Source organism: Gorilla gorilla, chromosome 4 (genome assembly GCF_029281585.2).
Source record: "Gorilla gorilla gorilla isolate KB3781 chromosome 4, NHGRI_mGorGor1-v2.1_pri, whole genome shotgun sequence".
Taxonomy (NCBI): Eukaryota; Metazoa; Chordata; class Mammalia; order Primates; family Hominidae; genus Gorilla; species Gorilla gorilla.
The window spans coordinates 99796514-99818192 of record NC_073228.2 but is presented as its reverse complement, the minus strand read 5'-3'; the positions used below and the strand labels follow the sequence as shown (position 1 = coordinate 99818192).

The window sequence follows — 21679 nt, the reverse complement described above, 5'->3', positions numbered from 1 at the left end:
AAAAATGAAACAGCATGGTTTATAATATGAAAAACATGTTTTTTAAGTGAATCATAAAGTTGAAAAATGGCTACTTGCCAGGAGCCACATATATTTTGGAGGAAATATATTTTCTTGTTACAGGAATAAAAAGTAATTATTAAAAGCATTAAAATATTTAAATATGACCCTTAAACAATATAAAGATTAATTATTCAGAAGCATACCATATATCAAGTACATAATTTATTTTGAAACTAATCAGCTTTAATTACTTTTAGGTGAAGGACAAAACCTGAGAAAGAAAGATGTAATAAAACAGAAAGAGTAATTTCTCATGTAGACACCCGTATTAGTCCATTCTTGCACTTCTATAAAGAAATACCTGAGTCTGGGTAATTTATAAAGAAAAGAGGTTTAATTGGCTCATGGTTCTGTAGGCTGTATAGGAAGCATGGCAGCATCAGCTTCTGGGGAGGCCTCAGGGAACTTACAATCAAGGTGGAAGGCAAAGGGGAAACCAGCACTTCACATGGCTGGAACAGGAGGAAGAGAGAGAGGTGGGAGAGGCCATACACTTTTATACAACTAGATCTCATGAGAACTCACTATCCTGATGACAGCACCAAGGGGGGATGGTGTTAAACCATGAGAAACCGCCCCCATGATCCAATGACCTCCCACCAGACCCCACCTCCAGTATTTGGCATTACCTTTCAACATGAGATTTGGTGGGGACACAGATCCAACCCATACAACACAACTTTTATTTTTATTGTATATGGCCTACCAATGATTGAACATGGACCTCCCACTATGAATTCATATATTCACAAGCTCAAGAACCTTTTCACTCTGCTAGGAGGTATATCTGCTTTTCTTCCTCCTAGAGAGTCTGCTCTCTACTTGTATATTTGTCTCCGTGTAGCCTAAAAGTGGGATTCAAAGGCATGCTATCAATTTGATTCTTTCTAGAGAGAAAAAGCAGCAGCTGCTTCATTTCCTGGAAACTCTTTCCAGAAGCCAGGAATTCTGGGAAATGCTGCAGGTGACCTATGGAGGGAGTGGGCAGAAACTTTCCCTACCTATCCCTACATCTAGGAGTTAGTACGGCCCGAAGAGAAAGGAGGAAGAAAGAAAACAGCCTTTCCCCAACCCCCAGCACCCCCACCCCCCACTCTTAGCTACTAGGCTAGATCCTATTCTTGGTTTCCTTGTTCTGTAAATCACTTAAGAGGGAAGAAGGAAATTGCAGTGGGCATTTTTGTTCTGCATTCAGTAGTGGCAGCACTAAGCGAACACTGAGCATACTAGAACAAGATGTACACATATTTTAATAATTTCATTTACAAAATACCATATGTACTTTCAACCTAACATAGAAAATATAGAAAACAAGAAAGAATTTAATTTCTCTGAACCTGTGTTCTTATTTCATAGGTTTGTTAGAGGATAAAATGAGAGAATGAAAGGAAAGCCAGTAGAATAGAACCTAGCATGTAATGAGTGTTCTACAAATGTTAACTATACAAAGCCACATAACTAAATCATAACAGCAATTAAACTTTTGGTGCATTTCTGTCCAAACTTCTTCTATGCAATGTTAATTGTGTTTAATCATAAAAACATGGGATGTAGAATTTTTAAGCTTTATACTGAAGTATACAGAATAGTGCACAAATTAAGTGTATAGCTCCATAAATTTTCATAGATTGAACACATCTTGGTAAGCAGCACTCAAGAAATCTCATGCTGCCTTACAGTCACTAATTCTCACCCTTGCTAGGATAATTGTTTCCTTTTCCTCCAACAGCATAGTTTGGCTTGTTTTTGTATGTTATATAAATGGAATCAATCATACTTGTTATGCTTACTATTTTGAACCTTGATCTTTCTCTATTATTATTACTATTATTAATATTCCCTCTCTAATAAGGGACTATTAATGTCCCTTAATACTACCCATGCACAGACATTTTACTAAAAATTTTACAAGCATTTTCTTATTTTTACAGCAAATCTATGAGATAAACATTAGCTATTATTCTCAATTTGGAGATGAGGGAAACAAAGCTTAGAGGAAAGAATTAATTTGTCCAAGATTTCATTACTCAAGAACTCTGGGGCTAGAAATTAACTACATCTATTTACTCCAGAGTCCATCCCTGTAATGCAGTCCTTTACCACTCTTCATGAGCAGTAGTGTATCCCAAGGCAGCATAGCTTAATGATCAGGTTAACAACTTGGGCCCTAGAGTACTATTTCCAGTTTAAACCTCACTTTGCTACTTATCAGCTATATTATCAGGGGCAAGTTGCCTACTTTTCTTTTTTCTGCTTTCCAGTTGTGGAATGAGGATAATAATAATACCAACTTCATAGGATTGTTTTAAGAATTAAATGTGAATACTTATAAAGTACATTGAACGGGAAGTGTTCGTTCAACAAAAAGTTATCACATGTTCTTCAGAAGTACCTTTTATTTATTTATTTTGAGATGGAGTTTTGCTCTTGTTGCCCAGGCTGGAGTGCAATGGCATGATTTCAGCTCACTGCAACCTGTGCCTCCCAGATTCAAGCGATTGTCCTGCCTCAGCCTCCCAAGTAGCTGGGATTACAGGCATGCGCCATCAGGCCTGGCTAATTTTTGTATTTTTAGTAGAGATGGGGTTTCACCATGTTGATCAGGCTGGTCTCCTGACCTCAGGTGATCCACCTGCCTTGGTCTCCCAAAGGGCTGGGATTACAGGTGTGAGCCACTGTGCCCGGCCCAGAAGTACCTTTTAAAAGGCTGCATACTATTCACAATAGCCTAGATATAGAATCAACCTACGTGTCCAACCACAGGTGAATGGATAAAGAAAATGTGGTTTATATACACAATTGAATACTATTTAACCATTAAAAAGAATTCTGTCATTTGTGATGGCAAGGATGAATCTGGAGATCACATTAAATGAAATAAGCCAGGCACAGAAAGACAAGTACCACATGATCTCACCCACACGTGAAATTTTAACAACACAACAACAAAAGGTTGGTACATAGAAGCAGAGAGGAGAACAGTGGTTACCAGAGACTAGGTAGGGAAAGGGGAAAAGGGAAGGATGGTGAGAGGTTGTTAAATGGGTACAAAATTACAATTAGATAGGCAGAATAAATTCTGGTGTTCTACTGCGCAGTAGGGTGACTACGGTTAACAGTAAAATATTATGTATTACAAAATAGCTAGAAGAGAGGATCTTTTAATGTTCTCACCACAAAGAAATGATAAATGCACAATGTGATACAGATGCTAACTACGCTGATTGGATCATTATATAACATAGACTTCTATGGGAACATCAAATTGTACTCCTTAAATATGTACCATTATAATGTGTCAATTAAAAATACATAAAAGGTATGAAAAAATAAAAAGATTGCATAATATACCACTGAGTGGATATAACATAATTTTCCTAACTATTCTGGAATCATTGTTTTAGTTTTTTCAATGTTATAACTCTTTAATGAACGATCATTGTTTTAGTTTTTTCAATGTTATAACTCTTTAATGAACGTTGTCTAATGAACATTATGTGCATGTTTTTACCATGCATTTATATGATTTTATCAGCTACAGCCTGTACCTTTTGGAAGTTCATCGAAGCCATTAAGTTGCTTGGCTCTTACTTCAGAGGAGCCTGGCTAACTGTCACTTCACTGCTGAATGGAAAGGGAATGTATTTCCTAAAGTCCTCATTTCATACCCTGCTCAAGGCAACAAAGGTGGCCCATGAGACAGTATAACTAAGTATGTTAAGCTGATATGTTTCAGGCCGGTACACCTACTGCCAGAAACTAGAAACACAGGAGAGGCAACTTCATTATTGGTGTTAAACTTCTCTGTGTTTCATGAGAGCCTGTTGCATATGAGCACAGAACATTTTCTGAAGCTTAATGATCATCTAAGGTTAATGCTGGCCTTCAGCAGTCTCATGATTAACATTTACAAGCAGGTCATTAATCTCTAGGAAAAGCTTATTCTTTTGATTGCTGTTTACTTAATTGAGGTTGTGAATAATTAGTAAAGAATGATTACATGAATTTGAACAAAGGAAAGACTGTTTTTCTAATATGCACAGCAGCACCTCCTAGTGTGCACAGTTGGTAATTGGGAAAAATTAGTCATTTATATCGCAGAAATGCAAGATTTTTATAGATTTGTCACAGGTTTTGATTAGCACAAGAAAGTGTCTTCTTGTTAAAAAAGGAAAAATAATTTTCACAATGTGAAAAAGCCCAGATAGCTCTAAAGTAGATGACTTTCTTTAGAAAAAAATAAATTCTCATTTTACAGTAACATTTTACAATATGACATTGAAACACTGAAAATGTTTGTTTATTAAGAAAATCTTTTCTGTTTTTCAGGTCAGAAAGGGTTCTTTGTTTGAAATCATCTCCTTTCCAGCAAAGACTGCTTTAACTAGCATAATATATGCTTCATATGCAGCACTAATTTATTTGGTAAGTTAAGAAAATTATTAGAATCTAGAAATAAATCTACTTATTTTGTGTAATGTTAATAATACTGTGCAGCAGTATACTGTACAATATTTAATGTTACCATTCACAGTCTCATTACACAAAACAATTTTATATTAAAAATTTCCTTTTCTGATGAGCCAGGTCAATCCACCAAAACCCAGTTTGCTTAAATAACTAAAATTTTATTTTTATAAAGTTTATTACCACTTGAATATTTTTGATCAAGAATTTTTACTGTTATTTAGCTACAGTTGTTTTTTTCAGCCATTGTACCATGGTTGGCTAAAGTTCAGTATTCTAACATTTGGGGTTTCTCGCTTTGGGGAACGCAGGTATTAGTGTATTTTGGATTACAAGTGCTGTGCATGAGAAAAATATAAAAGATTTTTTAATTATAAGGGTTTTATTTTCTATTAATAGCCACTTAAAAAAACTGTAACTCACAAAAAAGAAAGTGTACAGCTTAATGAATTATCACAAAATCTATTAAGCTCTATACTACCTAGGTCAAGAAATAAAACATTACCATAATTCCAGAAGCCTCTTTCTTGCCCCTCACAATCACTACCCTTTCCTATACAGGATATCACTATTTTGACTTGTAATACTACTGATAGTTTGACTGCTTGAATTCTATATAAATAAAGTCATATAGTACGTATTCTTTTGTTTGTCTTTTGCCCAACACTGTTTTAAGATCATTCACTGCCTGTAGCAGTAGTTTGTTCGTTTTCACTGCTGTGTAGTATTCAACTGATTGACTGCATCAACATTTATTTATCTATTCTACTGCTGATGGACATTTGGGTTATTTCATTTTGGCTACTATGAATAAGGTTGCTATAAATATTCCTGTACATATCTTTTGGTGAAACTGCTAGGCCATAAGGTATGCATGTGCTGATACCTAGTAGATATTGCCAAAGAGTTTTCTAAAATGGTTTTTTAACAATTAACACAAATCTCAGTTTTAAGTCCAAGTTGCTCCACATCATTACTGACAGTATTGTCAATCTTCTCCATTTTAGCCATTTTTGTGGGCATGTAGTATAATCACATTATGGTTTTAATTTGCATCTCCTTGACTATTAATGAGATTGAGTACCTCTGCATATGTTAGTTGGACATTTCGATATCCTCTTTGTTAATTTCTGTTAAAATCTCTTCTTGCTTTTCTATTGAGAGATGTCTTTCTTAAAACAATTTTTGATTTTTACTTTAAAAAACATATTCTAGCAGCCTGTCCTTTTTTGATTATATATGGACAAATTTCTTCTCTTACTCCGTGACTTGCCTTTTCATTCTTTTAATAATGTCTTTTAAGGAAGAAATTCTTAGCCAGGCATGGTGGTGTGTGCCTATAATCCCTGCTACTCAGGAGGCTGATGGGGGAGGCTAAAGCAGGAGGATACCTTGAGACCAGGAGTTTGAGACCAGCTTGGGCAAAATAGTGAGATCCAGTCTTAAAATAAATAAAAGCATATCATAATTTTAATGTCATCCAATTTATTAATCTTTTCCTTTATGTTACGTGCTTTCTGTGTCAAAGAGAATCTTGACTTACACCTAAGGTCATGAAAATATTCTCCTGTTGTATTCTAGAAGCTTTATTAGTTTACCTTTCACGTTTAGATTTATAATCCATCTGGAACTAATATGAGGTAAGAGTCAAATTTTTCCCCATGAGTATCCAATTAATCTATTTTTTCTTTAAAAAAAGCCCTTTTTCTATTGTCCTAGAATACTCTTTTTTGCATAAATCAAGTGTCCTTTATATGTAGGTCTGTTTATAGATTCTCTGTTCTATTCAGTTGGTCTATGTGTCTATTCTTGTACCAATTGAGCACTGTATTAATTACAGGAGCTTTATATCTTAATAACTGGGAGAATAAGTCCTCTTTCCGGTTCATGAATATAATATATCCTTCTATTTATTTTGGTATTCTTTAATTTCTTTTAATCATTTTTATGTTTTTTTGTTAGCATTCTTACACATTTATGTTAATATATCAAAACATACAAGAAGTCCCAATTAAGAGCCAAGCAGGTGTGTGCATGTGTGTGTGTATGTGTGTGTATGTAAGTTGACTAGATAGTTCTAAAATATATAGGGAAGTGCATAGGGTCAAGAATAGCTAAATATCCTTGCAAAAAGGTAGAACTTACTTTTAAACATATTAATTCAGTTTTTTAAAAACTATATTTATCAACTATTTTGCCACTGTTTTAAATTTTCAAGAAGTGCTCAATATTTTAAATGTGAATCTTATACAAAATTGGCATTCAACTAAGCTAGGATGCAAATACATTGCACAAAATGAACAGGATGACATGTCTATGGGGAAATAAAAACTAGACTAACACAAAAATTAGATTTCAATTTCTCAAAGGCTGTTGAAATCATCTCACACAATTTATCACACCATGAACTTTATAAGCAGGTAACAGAAACAAATTTTTGGTGATCTGATAATTGGTCACATATGTATGTAAGGCCTGGGAGAGGTCAGGTTACAATTTTGGTTTTGAAAGCAATATATATGTTAGATGTTAATGTCCTACGAGTGGAACCATATCAAGAGAAAAGACAGGTAAGTCAACAGAAATATGAAGAACAGCAATATTTAAGTGAGCTAAAAAAGAATCCATTTGGGAGACAAGAAGCAACAATCAGAAAGGCAGAAAGAAAATCAGGAGAAATAGTGCCAAGGAAATAGAGACTCAGGATGTTGTGAGTAGTTAAGTGTCAAATACAAGCAGAAAAAGTCAAGTAAAATGAAGATTTGAAGTGTCCATTAGATATAGTAGTAAAGATGTCAAGGTTAACCATCTCAAAAATGATTTCAGCGGCATAACTGGATAAGGAAGACAGAAATAAGCAGGTTTCAGAGTGAACAGAAGGTAATAACGTGGAAACAGACTCTGGTTTGACTAAGAAGACAGAGTGTGTAGCAGTCAATAGAGAAGCAGATTCCCAGAGATTTTTAATTTTTAAATATTAGGATGGAAGATACTCAAGTATGTTATAGATTGCAGGGGAAGATCCAGTCAAGAGTAAAGAGGCCGAAGAGACAAGGAATAATTGATAGAGAAGATGGTAGGATGTAGGTTAAAAACAAAGATAGAAGGATACTGACCTTGATCAAGACCGTTCATTCCTGAGACTGGGAAAAAGGTGGTTAGAATGTGCACAGATATAATTTTTTGTTGGTGAGGGAGGAGAGAATGTTTCAAATAGGATAGAACTTTCCAACCTTTTTCGCAACATGAATTCACAGAGAATGATCATATTTTGGATAAATGGATGAGGCTGTTTACAGCTAAAGGTCATGACTTTAAAGGTTTCTAGTGCTGGGTCTGGATACATAAAAGTGCAAGTAACAAAGGATATCTGAATGACAGTACCTTAATCGATAAAGATATTTAAATATCTTAATTAGAAGTTGGGAGTTAGGCAATTCCCAGGTTTGTACAATTAGGTCCAACATGTTATCAAAGCCCAGGTCTGAATGTCTGTGCTTCCCCCAAATTCTTATGTTAAAATCGAATCCCAAGGTGGTGGTATTAGCAAGTGGGGCCTTTGGGAAGTGATTAGGTAATGAGAGCAGAGTCCTCATGAATGGGATTAGTGCCCTTAGAAATGAAGCCTGAGACAGCTGCCTTGTTCCTTCCACCATATGAGGACATAGATAGAAGGTACCATCTATGAAACAGAAAACCAGCCCTCACCAGACACTGAATCTGCCAGTGCCTTGATCTCGGATTTCCCACTCTCCAGAACTGTGAGAAATAAATTTCTATTGTTTGTAAGCTACTCAGTTCATGGTATTTTGTTACAGCAGCCCTAAAAGTCTAAGACAACAGGGTCTTTCCCTCTTTTTCTTCTAAAAACTTTTTAGTCCTTAGGTTTGTTGCCTCATGATCAAGCATCACAGTACTATCAGTGTTCAAAGAAGGAAGAGGGAGATAGGTAGAGGGAAAAGACAGTCTATATAGGAGGAAAAACTTTTCCAAAAATCCTTTCTGAGTTCTATCCCAGCAGACATATCATTTTATTTCATTAGTTACAGGGTAGCTAATGAACTAACTGCAGGGAAGTGAGGGAAAGTGTCTGTGTTCCTCAATTCTATAGCAAGAGGCAGGCAAGGAGGAGGAGGCAGGAGGCAGGAGGGCAAGAGGAAGTTGAGGCTGTTCAAGCCTGAGGACCTCAATCCTTTTGCTGTTACCTCTTTGGGAAAACCTTCTAAGTGTTTATAATCCTTTATATTACCTTGAGGCATCTCTTTGGTGAAATAAACTGGTTTAAGTCTTCTCATATTTCATGAATTTTCCATTCTCACTGCGTGCCTTGAATACTTAGCATCATCATCATCTTCATCATTAGTAAACTTACAGAGTAAGTTTAATTAATGCAGTCCTTAGTGGTTCTGAATTTCTGAAGTTATTTTTCTCTGTTTTATTTTTGACACTCCTCTCCTTAAAGTACGGAGTGACATTTTTGGAGGGGACAGTGGATCACATATTTGCTCAGAAACCACTGATAGTAGCTTACTAAATTCTTACTGATATGTTGATGTCCTTTCATTGCACATGTAAGTATAAGCAAAGTCTAGGGGGAAGAAAATTAAAACAAAAAAACTGCTTTGAGAAAAACCATGTTTGAGGACAAATTCCATCTCTCAGAAAATGTTTCATTTAATTACATCAAGAGAATAAAGATGTAAAACAGCTAATGAATTGGGGGAAAAAGATGTAAAACATATATTTATTGAAGCATACTAGGTTTTAAATTGCTCTCTAGATTGTACTGTATTATTTAGAACAATCTCCCAATGCTTATTATATTATGTACCTGAAGGTCCTGAAAAGAAGTGTTTTTTATTAGATTATGTAGATTAAATGACTTTATGTGGAACACTATATTGTATGTTTTTAATCTGTGGTTAGTAGCTTAAAAAGAAACTTTACTTTACAAACTCTTTTTATTGTATAGGCAGTCTGCGTTAATGCTGTGCTGAAGAAGGTAAAGAACATCTTACAGGAAGAAGAATCCATAAGGCAAAACAGAGAGGAGAGTGAAAATTGTAGAAAAGCCTTTTCTGAGCCTGTGCTTTCGGAGCCTATGTTTGCTGAAGGTGAAATCAAAGCAAAACCTTATAGGTCATTGCCGGAGAAGCCAGACATTTCAGATTACCCCAAGCTTCTTGCTAATAAGCAGAGTAATAACATCCAAGTTTTACATTCTGTGTTTGACCAATCAGCTGAAATGAATGAGCAAATCTGAATACAGATATCACTGAACAGAACTTAAGAGTTATCTATTTAATGGCACATTTCACTGACAAAACTCAGAGTCTAGTTTACATATTCTGAATTGCTCTGCTTTCTTAAAAAAAAGAGAAGGGGGCTACTATTAAAATGTCATTTTCTAGTATTTACATGATAGAGTAAATAAAATGAATATTGATGTGGAATATATGTACTGACTACATACTTTTAATGAACAAGAAAATCCATCCTCTGGTAGGTTAGACTTTACACTGTGGTTTATAATATAAGCATATTTATAATACATTAATGTTTTTATTAAAGACTTGTTTTGAGTGTCTAATTCTTTACTTGGGAGGAAAAAAAGCCCCATCAAGATGGTGCATATCAAAATAAAAGAATATTTATTTTTTATATGCAGACTGGAGAGTTTGAGTCTGCCTATTATTATTTTGTAAATCACTTGTAAAGTTATGAAGGATTTGCAATTCACAGATGTCATAAATTTATAAAACAAAATATTACTTACCAATGTGATGAGAAGATTTCTGTATATGAAGACAGTACATGATATGATTTTTATTTCTAGATTTAGAGATACAAATTTAGAATGAAAAATCAAGTGCACACTGCTCATTATTGCCAGTGGCACCTATGAGAAAATATTTCTGTAATTATTCCTGCAAACCAGGGCTACAGTTTTTGCCTGAAGAAAGTACTTTGATTTCTTCTGTACACTTTATATTCTGGACATGTGTTAAGACCTGACTGGGCATTGAAGGATTATCACATGATAGAATAGACTGGGATGTACCTTCCTGAGAGATAGTACATTTTCTGTACTTAGTAAGTAGCTGCTACCACAAACAGTATCTATAAAAAGCCCAAGTCTGGTTCGTTGGTTGTCTGAGAAATGAGGACCAAGTGCTACTCATGCTATCCAAACTCCAACAGAAAAGGAAGTGTAATAATATGTAGTAAAGGTAAGTAAGCAGAGTCTTTACTATACAGACCTTACTCATTTACTATTTTTATAATAACCAAGAGAAAGAGTCCAGGTCAGCTCCTTAGAATGTTAAGTATTAGATTTAGATTCTTAATTCTATTCCTTTAAAAATACTACTGTGCTTTGAGACTAGGTTCCAATCTTGACAGTTCTTCTCACTCTGAATTCATCATCTACTCATTTTAGCTATTTCTGGTCCCACATAGTGGTGATTTTTGCATGAGCACTGACCATGCAAAAATCACCACTATGTGCTGCTGATTTTTGCGTGGTGGGTGCTTGGGGTGTTATTTTAAATACATTACAACTGGTACGGTATGAGCACCAGGCAACTGAACAGTACTGACCATAAATAACTGACATGATAAAACCAGGGTGAACCAACTGAACATCAACCTTGCCCGGGAACTCCAAGGAACAAAACCCTAGATCTCCTCTCTATAATATTTATAGGAGACACTTAGTTGTGCGTACATTCACAAAGTTCTAAAACGTTTTTAAAAATCTTTATTTGAAAATTTCATATAGGCATTCAAAGAACATTGGCTCACTGAATAGGAGACTTTACATCTCTCATGGCTGGGCAGCAGCTGTGTCTGGCTTCCTTACTTCAAGATCTGCCTTGATCACAGATCACTTAACAGTGGTTAAGTTTCTTATTTTCAAGTTCAGCAGGTAAACCTATCTCATTTTTGGAGGCATTTTTTAAGTATAAAAAGTCTGTTATTTAGGAAAGTTGCACAGTTCAGATGTGAACATTTCAATGTATTTAAACTTTCCTAAAAATGTAAAAATAACAATCAAATAGGAGAGGTAGCAAATCCACAGAGGTATAAATAAAACAAGAATGGAAGAATGCTGATAACTGTTAAAGCTGAGTGATGGAAGTTCATTATATAGTCTGTTTACTTTGTATATACTAAAACTTTTCCAGAATTAAGTCTGCTACATCAAACAGGGATTTTTTTTCCTATTTTAAAAATTAAATTTTTTAAATTAAAAAATTTTTTCTTACTAATCCTTAATTTTTACCTATTATTTGTTTACTCCAAATTTATTTTCATCCTTCTTAAACAGAACATCCCAAACCTATAACCTTCAGGTTTCTAATTAATCCAGAAGATTCGATAAAATGTATTCTATTGATCCTGATGATAATCCTTACATCATACTAAGTATGTGTGCTCTTAAACCTCTCAAATGTATATGAATTTTAAACAGTTGTGCCTATGTTGAAAAATTTCATCACCTTTAAAACTGAAGCAGAGTTATTCTAAAAATGTTTTCAAGCATACACAATATTTTTCATTTCTATATATTTTTTATCAGGAAGAACTCTTAATTACTTTGAAGTCTCCAGTGGCATAAAAATCAGAGTCACACTTAAAAGGTTCATTAGAAAGAGTCACATAAATATTTCCGTTGTCTACTGTCACTGTGTGAATCCTTTGCTTTATTCCTTTGGAGCACCACTTGGGTTTTGCTGATGGATCTTTAGGGTTTATAGACTGGTACAGACCTTCTCCTGTTGCCAAAGTAATTTTGTATTTATGCCAGGGGCAAACTATACACGGTCGTCCATCAAAATCCTGGGGAAGAGAATAACTCATTTAATATTCTGACATGTCAAATGTTCTTGATAGACTCTGAAGAGTCTGCTGCAGAAGAACCAGGTTAAAAAACAGGTTAGCTTTTCTTTTTTCCTCCTATGTACAAATTATTCAGCATAAAGCAGATCCTAATCTGAGAAGAGTCATCAAGCTCTTTTACAGTTGATTAGAAAGCCAGTTAGAGCTCTATCAGAAGACTGACATGCTCAGGCAACTAAACCATGTGACTGCAGCTGTGCTGTTATCTATGAGATGTTAATGTCGCCTCCTTGACAGAAATGGGGCAAGGACTTCAAGTGCTTCTATAGGAATTTTCACTAGCTTCTAGAAGAACTGTAAGGTTCAGATATAAATTCAAAAGGAGTTACTAAAGGCATGAGTGCATATGATAATAGAAGAGCAATTTGTGATCCAAAGTAGTTAATTCTCAACTTTTTAACTGTCTTGGTGAAGTGCTTCTCAAACTTTAAAAGACATAGGAAGCACCTGGATCTTGTTTCAATGCATGTCTCTCTGTTTAAATGTAGTAGGTCTAAGGGGTTGGGGTGACAAGATTCTGCATGTCTAAGAAGCTCCCATGTGACACCAAAGTTGCTGGTCTATGGACAACAGTTTGAGGAGCAAGGTCTTCAAGCTCTCATTATGGACTGAAACTGGAGAAAATTCTATGGAACTATTATCAGCTCACACATGTAAGTGGGTGCTTTCATTTTCCCCTCTATATCCAAAAGTGCAGGAATACTGATTTGTACTTTCATAAAACTGTCAGCAAAGATTCACATTTTCATAATTTACATTACATAAAACTGTCAGCAAAGATTCACATATGTGGGTTTGGACAATGGGAAAAAAATAGAAAAAATAAACACACATATGTTCTTTAACATGAGGACAGGTGTGTACACTCATCAAGTGTAGAGAGAGTGGAATGCTAAGTTCAAGCTTGTACTTTGCATCGGTTAGAGAGAGAGAGACCAATTTCATGAAGAAACAAGAAATTAGGTGACTAGTTTTGGAATCCAAGGAAGCAAAGACAACTTCCCCCGTTCCTCCTCAGTTAAGACTACAGTGTGGTTTATTTCTTTAAAAATATATTTATACTGTATATTTTTGTTATATTATAAAAATAATATATACTCATTTTAAAAATTCAAATTATGCAGAGTGTATACAGTAAAAAGTGAATATTCTTTTTGATGAAAAAAGAGATCTCATAAGACTATTATCATCCTATGACGTGCTTTCTTCAGTCACAAATACATTGTTCACATCTCTCCATACCCATATAGATCTGCCTCATTAATTTAATGATTGCATGGTACAGTTATTCCACAGCATGGCTGTATCATAATTTATTTAACCAGTTTCCGATTGTTAAAACATTTAGGTTGCCTTCAATTGTTCATTATAATAAATAATGCTACAACGAATCATTCCTATACAAATACTTAAACATCCGTGCAATTACGGCCATAGAATAGATATAGAGTATAATTGCTAGGTCAAAAGATATGCATATTTCTCATTTATCTTATGAATTCCCAGAATACTTGAAATTATATTCAAAGCATTAAAATATAGTTCAAACCAATTATAAATTATTTTTGAATATATTTATTTGCTGAATTTGCTGAAAATAAATTTAATTTTACATACCTCTATATCTCCCAAATGTAAAGGTCCTCCTGAGTCTGAAAAGGAATTGAATATTACCTGCAGTCACTAAAAAACTGAAATTTTGATAGTTTCATGGTTTAAAGTTTCACAAATGAAAAATAAAATCTTACGGTAACAGCGAATATCCATAGCATGATATTCTCCCTTGTGGTAGAAAATGACCACTTCTCTATCATGGACAACAGCTGTCATTCTTTCAGATTTTTTAATGTCATCTTCTCTGCCCACACACACAGAAGAATATTCCCTCTTTTCAGGATCTTGTGCAGAGCCATCAAGATTCATGCTAGTTGAACATAAAGAAGGAAAGTTACAAGAAGTATTCACTAATTTGGTTCCAGCTTAATGGAGATAACCATAAGAATGAATAGTTTGGACTTTTCAAGATTAATGGAGGCACTTTCTGTAGCTATATAAAACATTTATAAATACTAGATTATTATTATTTTGAGACAGAGTCTCACTCTGTCACCCAGGCTGGAGTGCAGTAGCACGATCTCAGCTCACTGCAACCTCCGCCTCCCAGGTTCAAGGGATTCTCCTGCCTTGGCCTCCCGAGTAGCTGCGATTACAGAAGCCCACCACCACACCTGGCTAATTTTTGTATTTTTAGTAGAGACAGATTTCTCTGTGTTGGCCAGGCTGGTCTCAAACTCCTGACCTCAAGTAATCCACCCACCTCAGTCTCCCAAAGTGCTGGGATTACAGGCGTGAGCCACTGCACCCGGCCATAAATACTGGATTATATTAAGTAGGTAGTCATTACTTTGCGTTAGAGACTCTTAAAGACTGCCAAAATTAGGGAGGATTCCTCAGTCTGAGGCTAGAGTTGTATTAGATTCATTTCAAGGTCAAGAAGGAAATTTCAGAACTTGTAAAACATAGAGATTTAAGTTTCACTATCCCTTTATTTCCTATCAAATTCAACACTAAACAACATTCAGTTATCTGCATTGTTTTCAGCCTTCTGCTGAAGGCAGGATTCTTTGATTGTCTGAATAGTCTTCAGCCTCTTGGCTAAGGTGGTCCACTTGGTTTTGCCTGGAGTACACAGTTGGCTCTTACAGGCACAACCAGATAGCTATTACAGCAAGAGAAGGTGGGTATGAATGAAAACCTTTCATTTTCTTACCTCAGATAAAAACTGGTCACTGAGATGACAGCTGAGCTGAAATGCCCAAAATGCAAATGAACTAGACATGCCAACAGCTTGGGGAAGAGAATTCCATACTGAAAGAAGAGCAAATACAAAAGCCTGAAGGAAAGAAAAGTCTTGGTGAATGTGTTCCAGAAGACTGGAACATAATATGCAAGATTGGTAAACAGGCAGGAGCCAGGTTGTGCAGTGCTGTGTATGGATTTTACTCTAAGAGCAAAGGAAAGCCACTAAAGAGTATAAAGCAGGAAAGTGTGAATTAATTTCTTTTTGAAAGAATGCCCCCGGCTCTATGGAGAATGGATTATAGCAAAACAACAATGGATGCCCAGAAATCAGAAAGCTAGGGGTCCATGAAAAAGATGGTGGCTTGCCGCAGGGGGTTGATGCTGTAGGGGATAAAAAGTAATAATAACAGTAGCAGTAGTAGCTACAATTATATTGTGTTAACTATGTGCCAGGCACTATTCAAAGGCTACATTTATTTATTAACTCCTTTAATCCTCCATGTTACTAAAAAGGTATTATTATTTTAATTTTATAGTACAGAGAAGTTGGGTTGATGAACTTGAATGAAGATGCTACAGAAAAATAAATAAAGATGACTCCCAAGTTTTAGGTTTGTGCAGCTAGGTGAACTGTAGTGCCAAAGACTGTGAGGAGAAAGGCCAAGAAATGAATGGTATTTTTGCAGAATGGAAAATCAAGAGCTATATACATTTTACACATATTGAGTTTAAGGTATCTCAGAGACATCCAAGTAGAGATGTCAAGTCAACAACCAGATATATGAGACTAAAGTCGAGAATTTCTAGAGAGAAAAACTGGGGAGTTTCCAGGTCATAGAATTCTATGGACTCACTTGGAGAGGAAGTGTAGATAAGGAAGAAGGTCTAAGACAATTCCTGAAGCACTTCAACATTTAGAGGTCAGGTGGAAGAGAGGTTGTAGAGAGGCAAGATCAGTAGAGTGTCCAATCTATTGCTAATCAAATGAAATTCATTCACAGCTTTCTTCTCTGTCTTATATTCTCCTTGAATTGCAAATAGGTGGTAACCTGGAAAAAAAAAGGCAGGCAATGAGGCCAAATAAATTCCAATGCTGGTCACGTCTGTGTACTAAACAATAAATAATACATGAAGAAAACTTGAGGTTCTTAGGAAACTGTCCTGAAACTGTGGTTGTTCTATAAAGAGTTGGGCCTACCCTGTACCCTTTTCTCTTTGTAAGTTCACTTACTCCCTATACATCCACCCTCCTAGAAATCAAATACTGATTAGTATCCAAGTAAGAGCTTATATTCAGAATATAACCATTACTACTCTCTTTTCCCTGTATTTCTAAAGTTTGTCTCCTATTCCACTCTTTAATATCCTTTTGGCCAAATATAGAAATTAAAAGGTGGGAAAAAAATCAAGACTAAAAAATATCTCAATATCATTTTTAGGAACAGGCTTAAGGATTATAGGTTTGATCCTGTCCTTGAATCAAAATAATGACTCAGGCCAGTGGCTCACACCTGTAATCCCAGCACTTTGGGAGGCCTGGGTGGGAAAATCAATTGCCAAGAATTCAAGACCAGCCTAGGCAACATACCGAGACCCAGCTCTACATAAAAATGTTTTTAAAAAATTACCCAGGTGGGTTGGTACTTGCCTGTAAGGTTGGCTGCCTGGGAGGCTGAGGGAGGAGGATCACTTGAGCCCAGGAGTTTGAGGCTTCAGTGAGCTATGATCATGCCACTGTACTCCAGCCTGGGCAACAGAGTGAGACCCTGTCTCTAAAAATATTTTTTTTAAAAAAGAAGTTTGCTGTGGAATGCTCAAGATATTAAACACACACTTGTCTACAAATATTTAACAAAATTACAAATCAGTTGTCAACTTCAAATAAATATTCTAACTTTAGGAAGATATTTCATCATCCACACCTTCTTCAAATATAGTAATACTGTAGTATTTCACAGGAGTTAAGCAACATGATAATGTACCTTTCCTTGATCAAAAGGAATCTGCATTGTAATTCCACTCAAGTCTTAGGTTACCATTTTACATAAAAACACATATATCCCACTTCTTTTTTTTTTTTTTTTTTGAGATGGAGTCTCGCTCTGTAGCCCAGGCTGGAGTGCAGTGGCTCCATCTCGGCTCACTGCAGGCTCCACCTCCTGGGTTCATGTCATTCTCCTGCCTCAGCCTCCCAAGTAGCTGGGACTACAGGCGCCCGCCACCACACCCGGCTAATTTTTTTGTATTTTTAGTAGAGATGGGGTTTCACCATGTTAGCCAGAATGGTCTCGATCTCCTGACCTCGTGATCCGCCCGCCTCGGCCTCCCAATGTGCTGGGATTACAGGCGCGAGCCACCATGCCCGGCCCTATCCAACCTCTTTAAAGAAGGCATTTGTACCTCGGTGTACCTAGCTTAGAATGGTTACACACTATGGGCCAGTCCCTTCCCAAAAAAAGGGAAATTGTTTTCATGGAAGTGCCAAGTGACTTTAGGACTTCTGCAGATAATTTTCCTGATGGCTTCTCTAAATATTTATTTAATCCCATATAACTGATTGGAAGTTTTAAAATGTTAGCAGAAAAAGAGCATGGTTCATTTAAAAAGTGAGTTTATAAAACAAAAATTATTAAGAGTAAAATCTCTGTTAGTGTGTTAGGAGTGAGCTTTAGAAAAAGAGAATTTTTGAGGTCACTATTTTGAGATAAATAGTTCTGAGCCATGTGGAAGACAGATATCAGATATCATTGTAAGTCTGGGCTCCAAAATTGAGGTGTAGGTAGAGAGATATGTGTGTGCATGTTTGTGCATGTGTGCATGTGTGTTGATGGGGAGATATTCAATGTATAAAAGAAGGCATTACACACATCAAGCTTAGAAAATTATAGGGATGTCAAATTTGTACTCTGAAGTTTGCATTTTTAATTCTGCTCTAATTTTTTTTTAAAGGGGGGGATAGAAAAGTAATACATATGCTGTTTTTAAAAATTATCTCACAATAAAAAAGCAAAAATTTATTATTTTAAAGCAAAGGCAAAGAGGACCATGGCCATGATTTTCTGGGTTAGCTATGGCTGATAGGAGGCAAGAATACTATCTCTGAATGATCATCTGGTTTTATTTGATTTTGGCAGGTACTCAAAGAACACAAATTGATCAGGTGGTAGTATTTGCCTTCAGAGTTGGGCATGCAGCCTTCATCACATTTTGTGACAGAACAGAGGGGTAATAAGAAAAATGGGAACAGACAAAGGAATGAACTGAAAGAAGGGGAAATAGGCTAAAGAAAAAGAAAAGAAAGAAATGTGGAATTTGCAATACATATAACTGACAAAGGCTTGAGATTCAGAATATGTGAAGAACTCCTATAGGCCAGTAAAAAAAGAACAAATAATCATAGAAAAATGGGCAAGACATGAACAAACATTTCACAAATAAAAAAATCTGAATGGCCAGTATATGTAAAGACACTCAATCTCATTAGTAGGAAAACGCAAAGGAAATGCAAAGCAAGGCCATTAATGTGATACTATTTTCTATCCACCGGGCTGACAAAAAATTATACCAAGTATTAGTGAAAATATGGAACTGCTAGTGATAACATAAATTAGTGCTACCACAATTTGGCATTACCTAGTAAAGTTAAACATAATAATAATAATCCCACTTTGGGTATATGCCACAGAAATGCGCACAGGTACACCAGGAAACATACACAAGAACAGTTATAACAGCAAAAAACAAAAACAACACAAAACCCATCAACAGTAGAATGGAAAATGTGTATGTTCATTCAATGGAATGCTGTACAGCAGTGAAAAATGTATCTCTACATCAAGTTGGCTTAATTTCAAAAAACATAATTGCAAGTGAAAAATTTAAAAAGGAATTCAGAATATGTTTCCGTTTTTATCACAAAAGTGGCAAAACCAAACAGTATATTATTCATGGATATATGTACTATAGGGTAAATATATCAAGAAAAGCAAGGGGATAATAAACATTTCTTAAATGTCTAAAAATATTTACTTTTTTCTTATAATTAAAATTATTCTTTTCAAGATTTAAGTTGTATCCTAATGTATATTTATGTAGCAAATGACCCCAAATCCAAGAAAAATGGAACAAAATTGCCCTTTCTATCCTCAGAGAATGTGCCTGTGCATAGGTCATGAATGAACTATTTGAGAATTTTGTACAGCTAATTTCAAAACTTGGCACCAAAGGAGGAAATAAATGAATAGTTCTTTTTTTTTCCTCCAGGCAAAAAAAAAAAAAAAAAAGTACTACTATCAAAAAGTAACGAAATGCAAGAGATGTAGTATAATATCAAAAGTTAATTATGTTTTCCCAACTCCCAAATAAATGAGAACCAAATACAGGTCTTTCTCAAATTTGAGTCACTACAAACTTACAGTTTTTGCAAGGTTTGCCTCCAACCCGACAAACTGGTGAACTTTTACGGGACTGATAAAAAAAAGGAGCAGAGAAGACTGGGGCTAAATGATAAAGGTTTCAGAGAACTATGATTATGGCCGTGCATTTTGCTTAGAAAAGTATAATTTTATATGTCAAATAATAGTTTCCTCTATGTATCTTAAATGGTACTATTTATACTATTTGATGACTTTTTACATTTAACACCCATATTATTCTTACTATTGTGAATATCATGATCCATTCACACAATAGGGAAAGCCCACGTGTTCACCTTAATTATCGTTATTTTGATGAACTATTCATAAACTCCCAATATATTTCGATTTTAAGTCTACTTTAAGATAGTAGAATCTTAACTGAATGAAACAGAAAATTAAAGAACTCATACAGTTTGGGGGCTAGATGAAAACATCCCCCTGAAAAACTTAGTCGTTGTGTTTCATGTTCTCTTCGAGAAAAATTTTTGGCCTGTCCCTAAAATTGGTTTCTAAAGGTGCTAACTCCATATAAAATTACAAATTAGCTAAATGGATACTCGGTCACTATTAGATCCCTTTCCAACAAAGGAAATAAATTCAAGTGGAATTTAAAAAAATATTTAGTGTAACTCAAATTTCCACAAGACACGGGAGATAAAAGAAACATGAAGTGAAACGTACTTACTTGTCACTCGTCTTGAACCATGACTAAGATGCTTTTACCAAGTGTGGAAACTTTGCCTACACATTATCAGAATGCTTATCTCAAGTATGACACCCTTGCTTTTACATGCAGGGAAGAGAAATGCCTTAGAGAGTAGTTTTGGTATCTCTCTGAATGGCATAATAATAATAGATAAAACTAGCTGTCCTTCAGTAAATGCCTACTGCTTGGACCCTTAGAATATAATAGTTCATTAGTCTTCACAAAACCGCCAACGGGTAGGCATTAGTTTTATTCAAGTAGCACCCACGTTTTTATAAAAACATGGGGCTTGCAAGTAAACTATCCTGAAGACATAGAAACCTTTTAGCAAAGCAAATATGTATATTGGTGATATATATAGTATTGATATTTATATTTGTCACCAAAGATGGTCCTGAATTTAAAAAAAAAAAAAAAGGAACGCTAATGTGCAACAGCTATGTTCACGAATGTTTACAATTGAACGCTTGCCCAATAATTTTATATAAAGTCACAGAGCTGCTCTGGAAATCAGCACCACCGTATGATGTTGAACTGTGATCATGAGTGAGCCAGACCTGGGTTTGCATCCCAGTTCTGCGTGATTTGGGGCAAGTTGCTTAACTTCGCTGTGCTGCAGTTTCTTTTACTTTAAGAAGGGCCCGCCACATAGGGGTGTGGGTAAAGCACATAAATGCTTTAACACATGTCAAATGTTTAGAGCAGGCCTAACCGCAGAAAACGCTCACAGCGCGTTAGCTGGCACCTCTAAGGTCCATCCAGCTCTGGCAGTTATCCTGCCTAACTTCAAGTTGTGTTTAACATTTCGGTAAAGACCGCCTGCAGTTCTGAGACTGCACGTGGCTGTCCAGGTGCTGTAAATTCTCGACACAGACTCCAGGAGACGAGTATCTCCAGGACGGCCGGGGCTGCGGAAGCCCTGGAGCAGCTTCTATACTTTAGAGCTTTCATGGCACAAATGCCATGAAAGCTTGTTAAAAACGACCCGCGTACCCCCCTTAGGTGGCAGGTCTCAGGTGTGGCCCAAGTTTCAAGGTGAACAAGCTCGGTGGGTCTCCTGTGCCTGGGCGGAAGCCCGCCTTGGCGGGTTAACCGTTAACTAACGCTGAACCGAAACCCAAGAGGGCCTCAGGCCTCGCAGCGGCGCGGCCACAGCCGGAATGCGGAGTCCACGCCCGCAGCCCAGCCGGAAGCAGCTGGTCCCGCCAGCCCGCCCCTGCGCGGCCAGAACAGAACTTACTGTCCCCGAGTCCTCGCTCCGCCTCCGCGTGACGATACTGCACGAGCCAGAGCTCCAGACATGCGCGGCGCCTCGACGGGG

At 36.1% G+C, this 21679-nt stretch overlaps 2 protein-coding genes across 10 annotated transcripts in view; one reads left to right on the top strand and one right to left on the bottom strand.

The window, feature by feature from the left end:
* SPATA9 (spermatogenesis associated 9) overlaps positions 1-11457 on the top strand; it is a 26408-nt gene extending 14951 nt beyond the window's left edge. For 4 of the 6 annotated variants that reach the window (XM_063705880.1, XM_031010644.3, XM_031010643.3 and 1 more), the window contains 2 exons: positions 4393-4488; positions 9503-9983. In XM_063705880.1, coding sequence (XP_063561950.1) covers positions 4393-4488; positions 9503-9793 — 387 coding nt within the window. In that variant the 3' untranslated portion in view covers positions 9794-9983. Of the gene's footprint in view, positions 1-4392; positions 4489-9502; positions 9984-11311 lie in introns of those variants that run through there. The other 2 variants (XM_063705879.1, XM_031010647.3) reach the window with 2 other exon arrangements.
* Positions 11271-21679, bottom strand: RFESD (Rieske Fe-S domain containing). 4 transcript variants are annotated; one of them, XM_004042278.4, is made up of 6 exons: positions 21599-21679; positions 16089-16283; positions 15203-15300; positions 14181-14356; positions 14050-14084; positions 11271-12372 (listed from the first exon to the last, which is right to left on the bottom strand). In XM_004042278.4, the coding sequence occupies exons 2-6, from the start codon at positions 16146-16148 to the stop codon at positions 12109-12111; spliced, it is 633 nt and encodes a 210-aa protein (XP_004042326.1). In that variant the 5' UTR covers positions 16149-16283; positions 21599-21679; the 3' UTR covers positions 11271-12108. The 4 variants fall into 4 exon arrangements, with proteins under 4 accessions (XP_004042326.1, XP_004042327.1, XP_004042325.1 ...); XM_004042279.5 differs by lacking the exon at positions 21599-21679 and adding an exon at positions 20338-21570; XM_004042277.5 differs by lacking the exons at positions 15203-15300; positions 21599-21679 and adding an exon at positions 20338-21568.

What these genes read in the sequence shown, in the direction of transcription:
- RFESD (XM_004042278.4), bottom strand. Translation starts at nt 16,148, where the DNA reads ATGTTGAAGTGCTTCAGGAATTGTCTTAGACCTTCTTCCTTATCTACA. An exon ending in TATCTACACTTCCTCTCCAA is followed by an intron (nt 15,301 to 16,088) that starts GTGAGTCCATAG and finishes CTCTTCTTTCAG; the next exon opens with TATGGAATTCTCTTCCCCAA. An exon ending in TATGGATATTCGCTGTTACC is followed by an intron (nt 14,085 to 14,180) that starts GTAAGATTTTAT and finishes ATTCCTTTTCAG; the next exon opens with ACTCAGGAGGACCTTTACAT.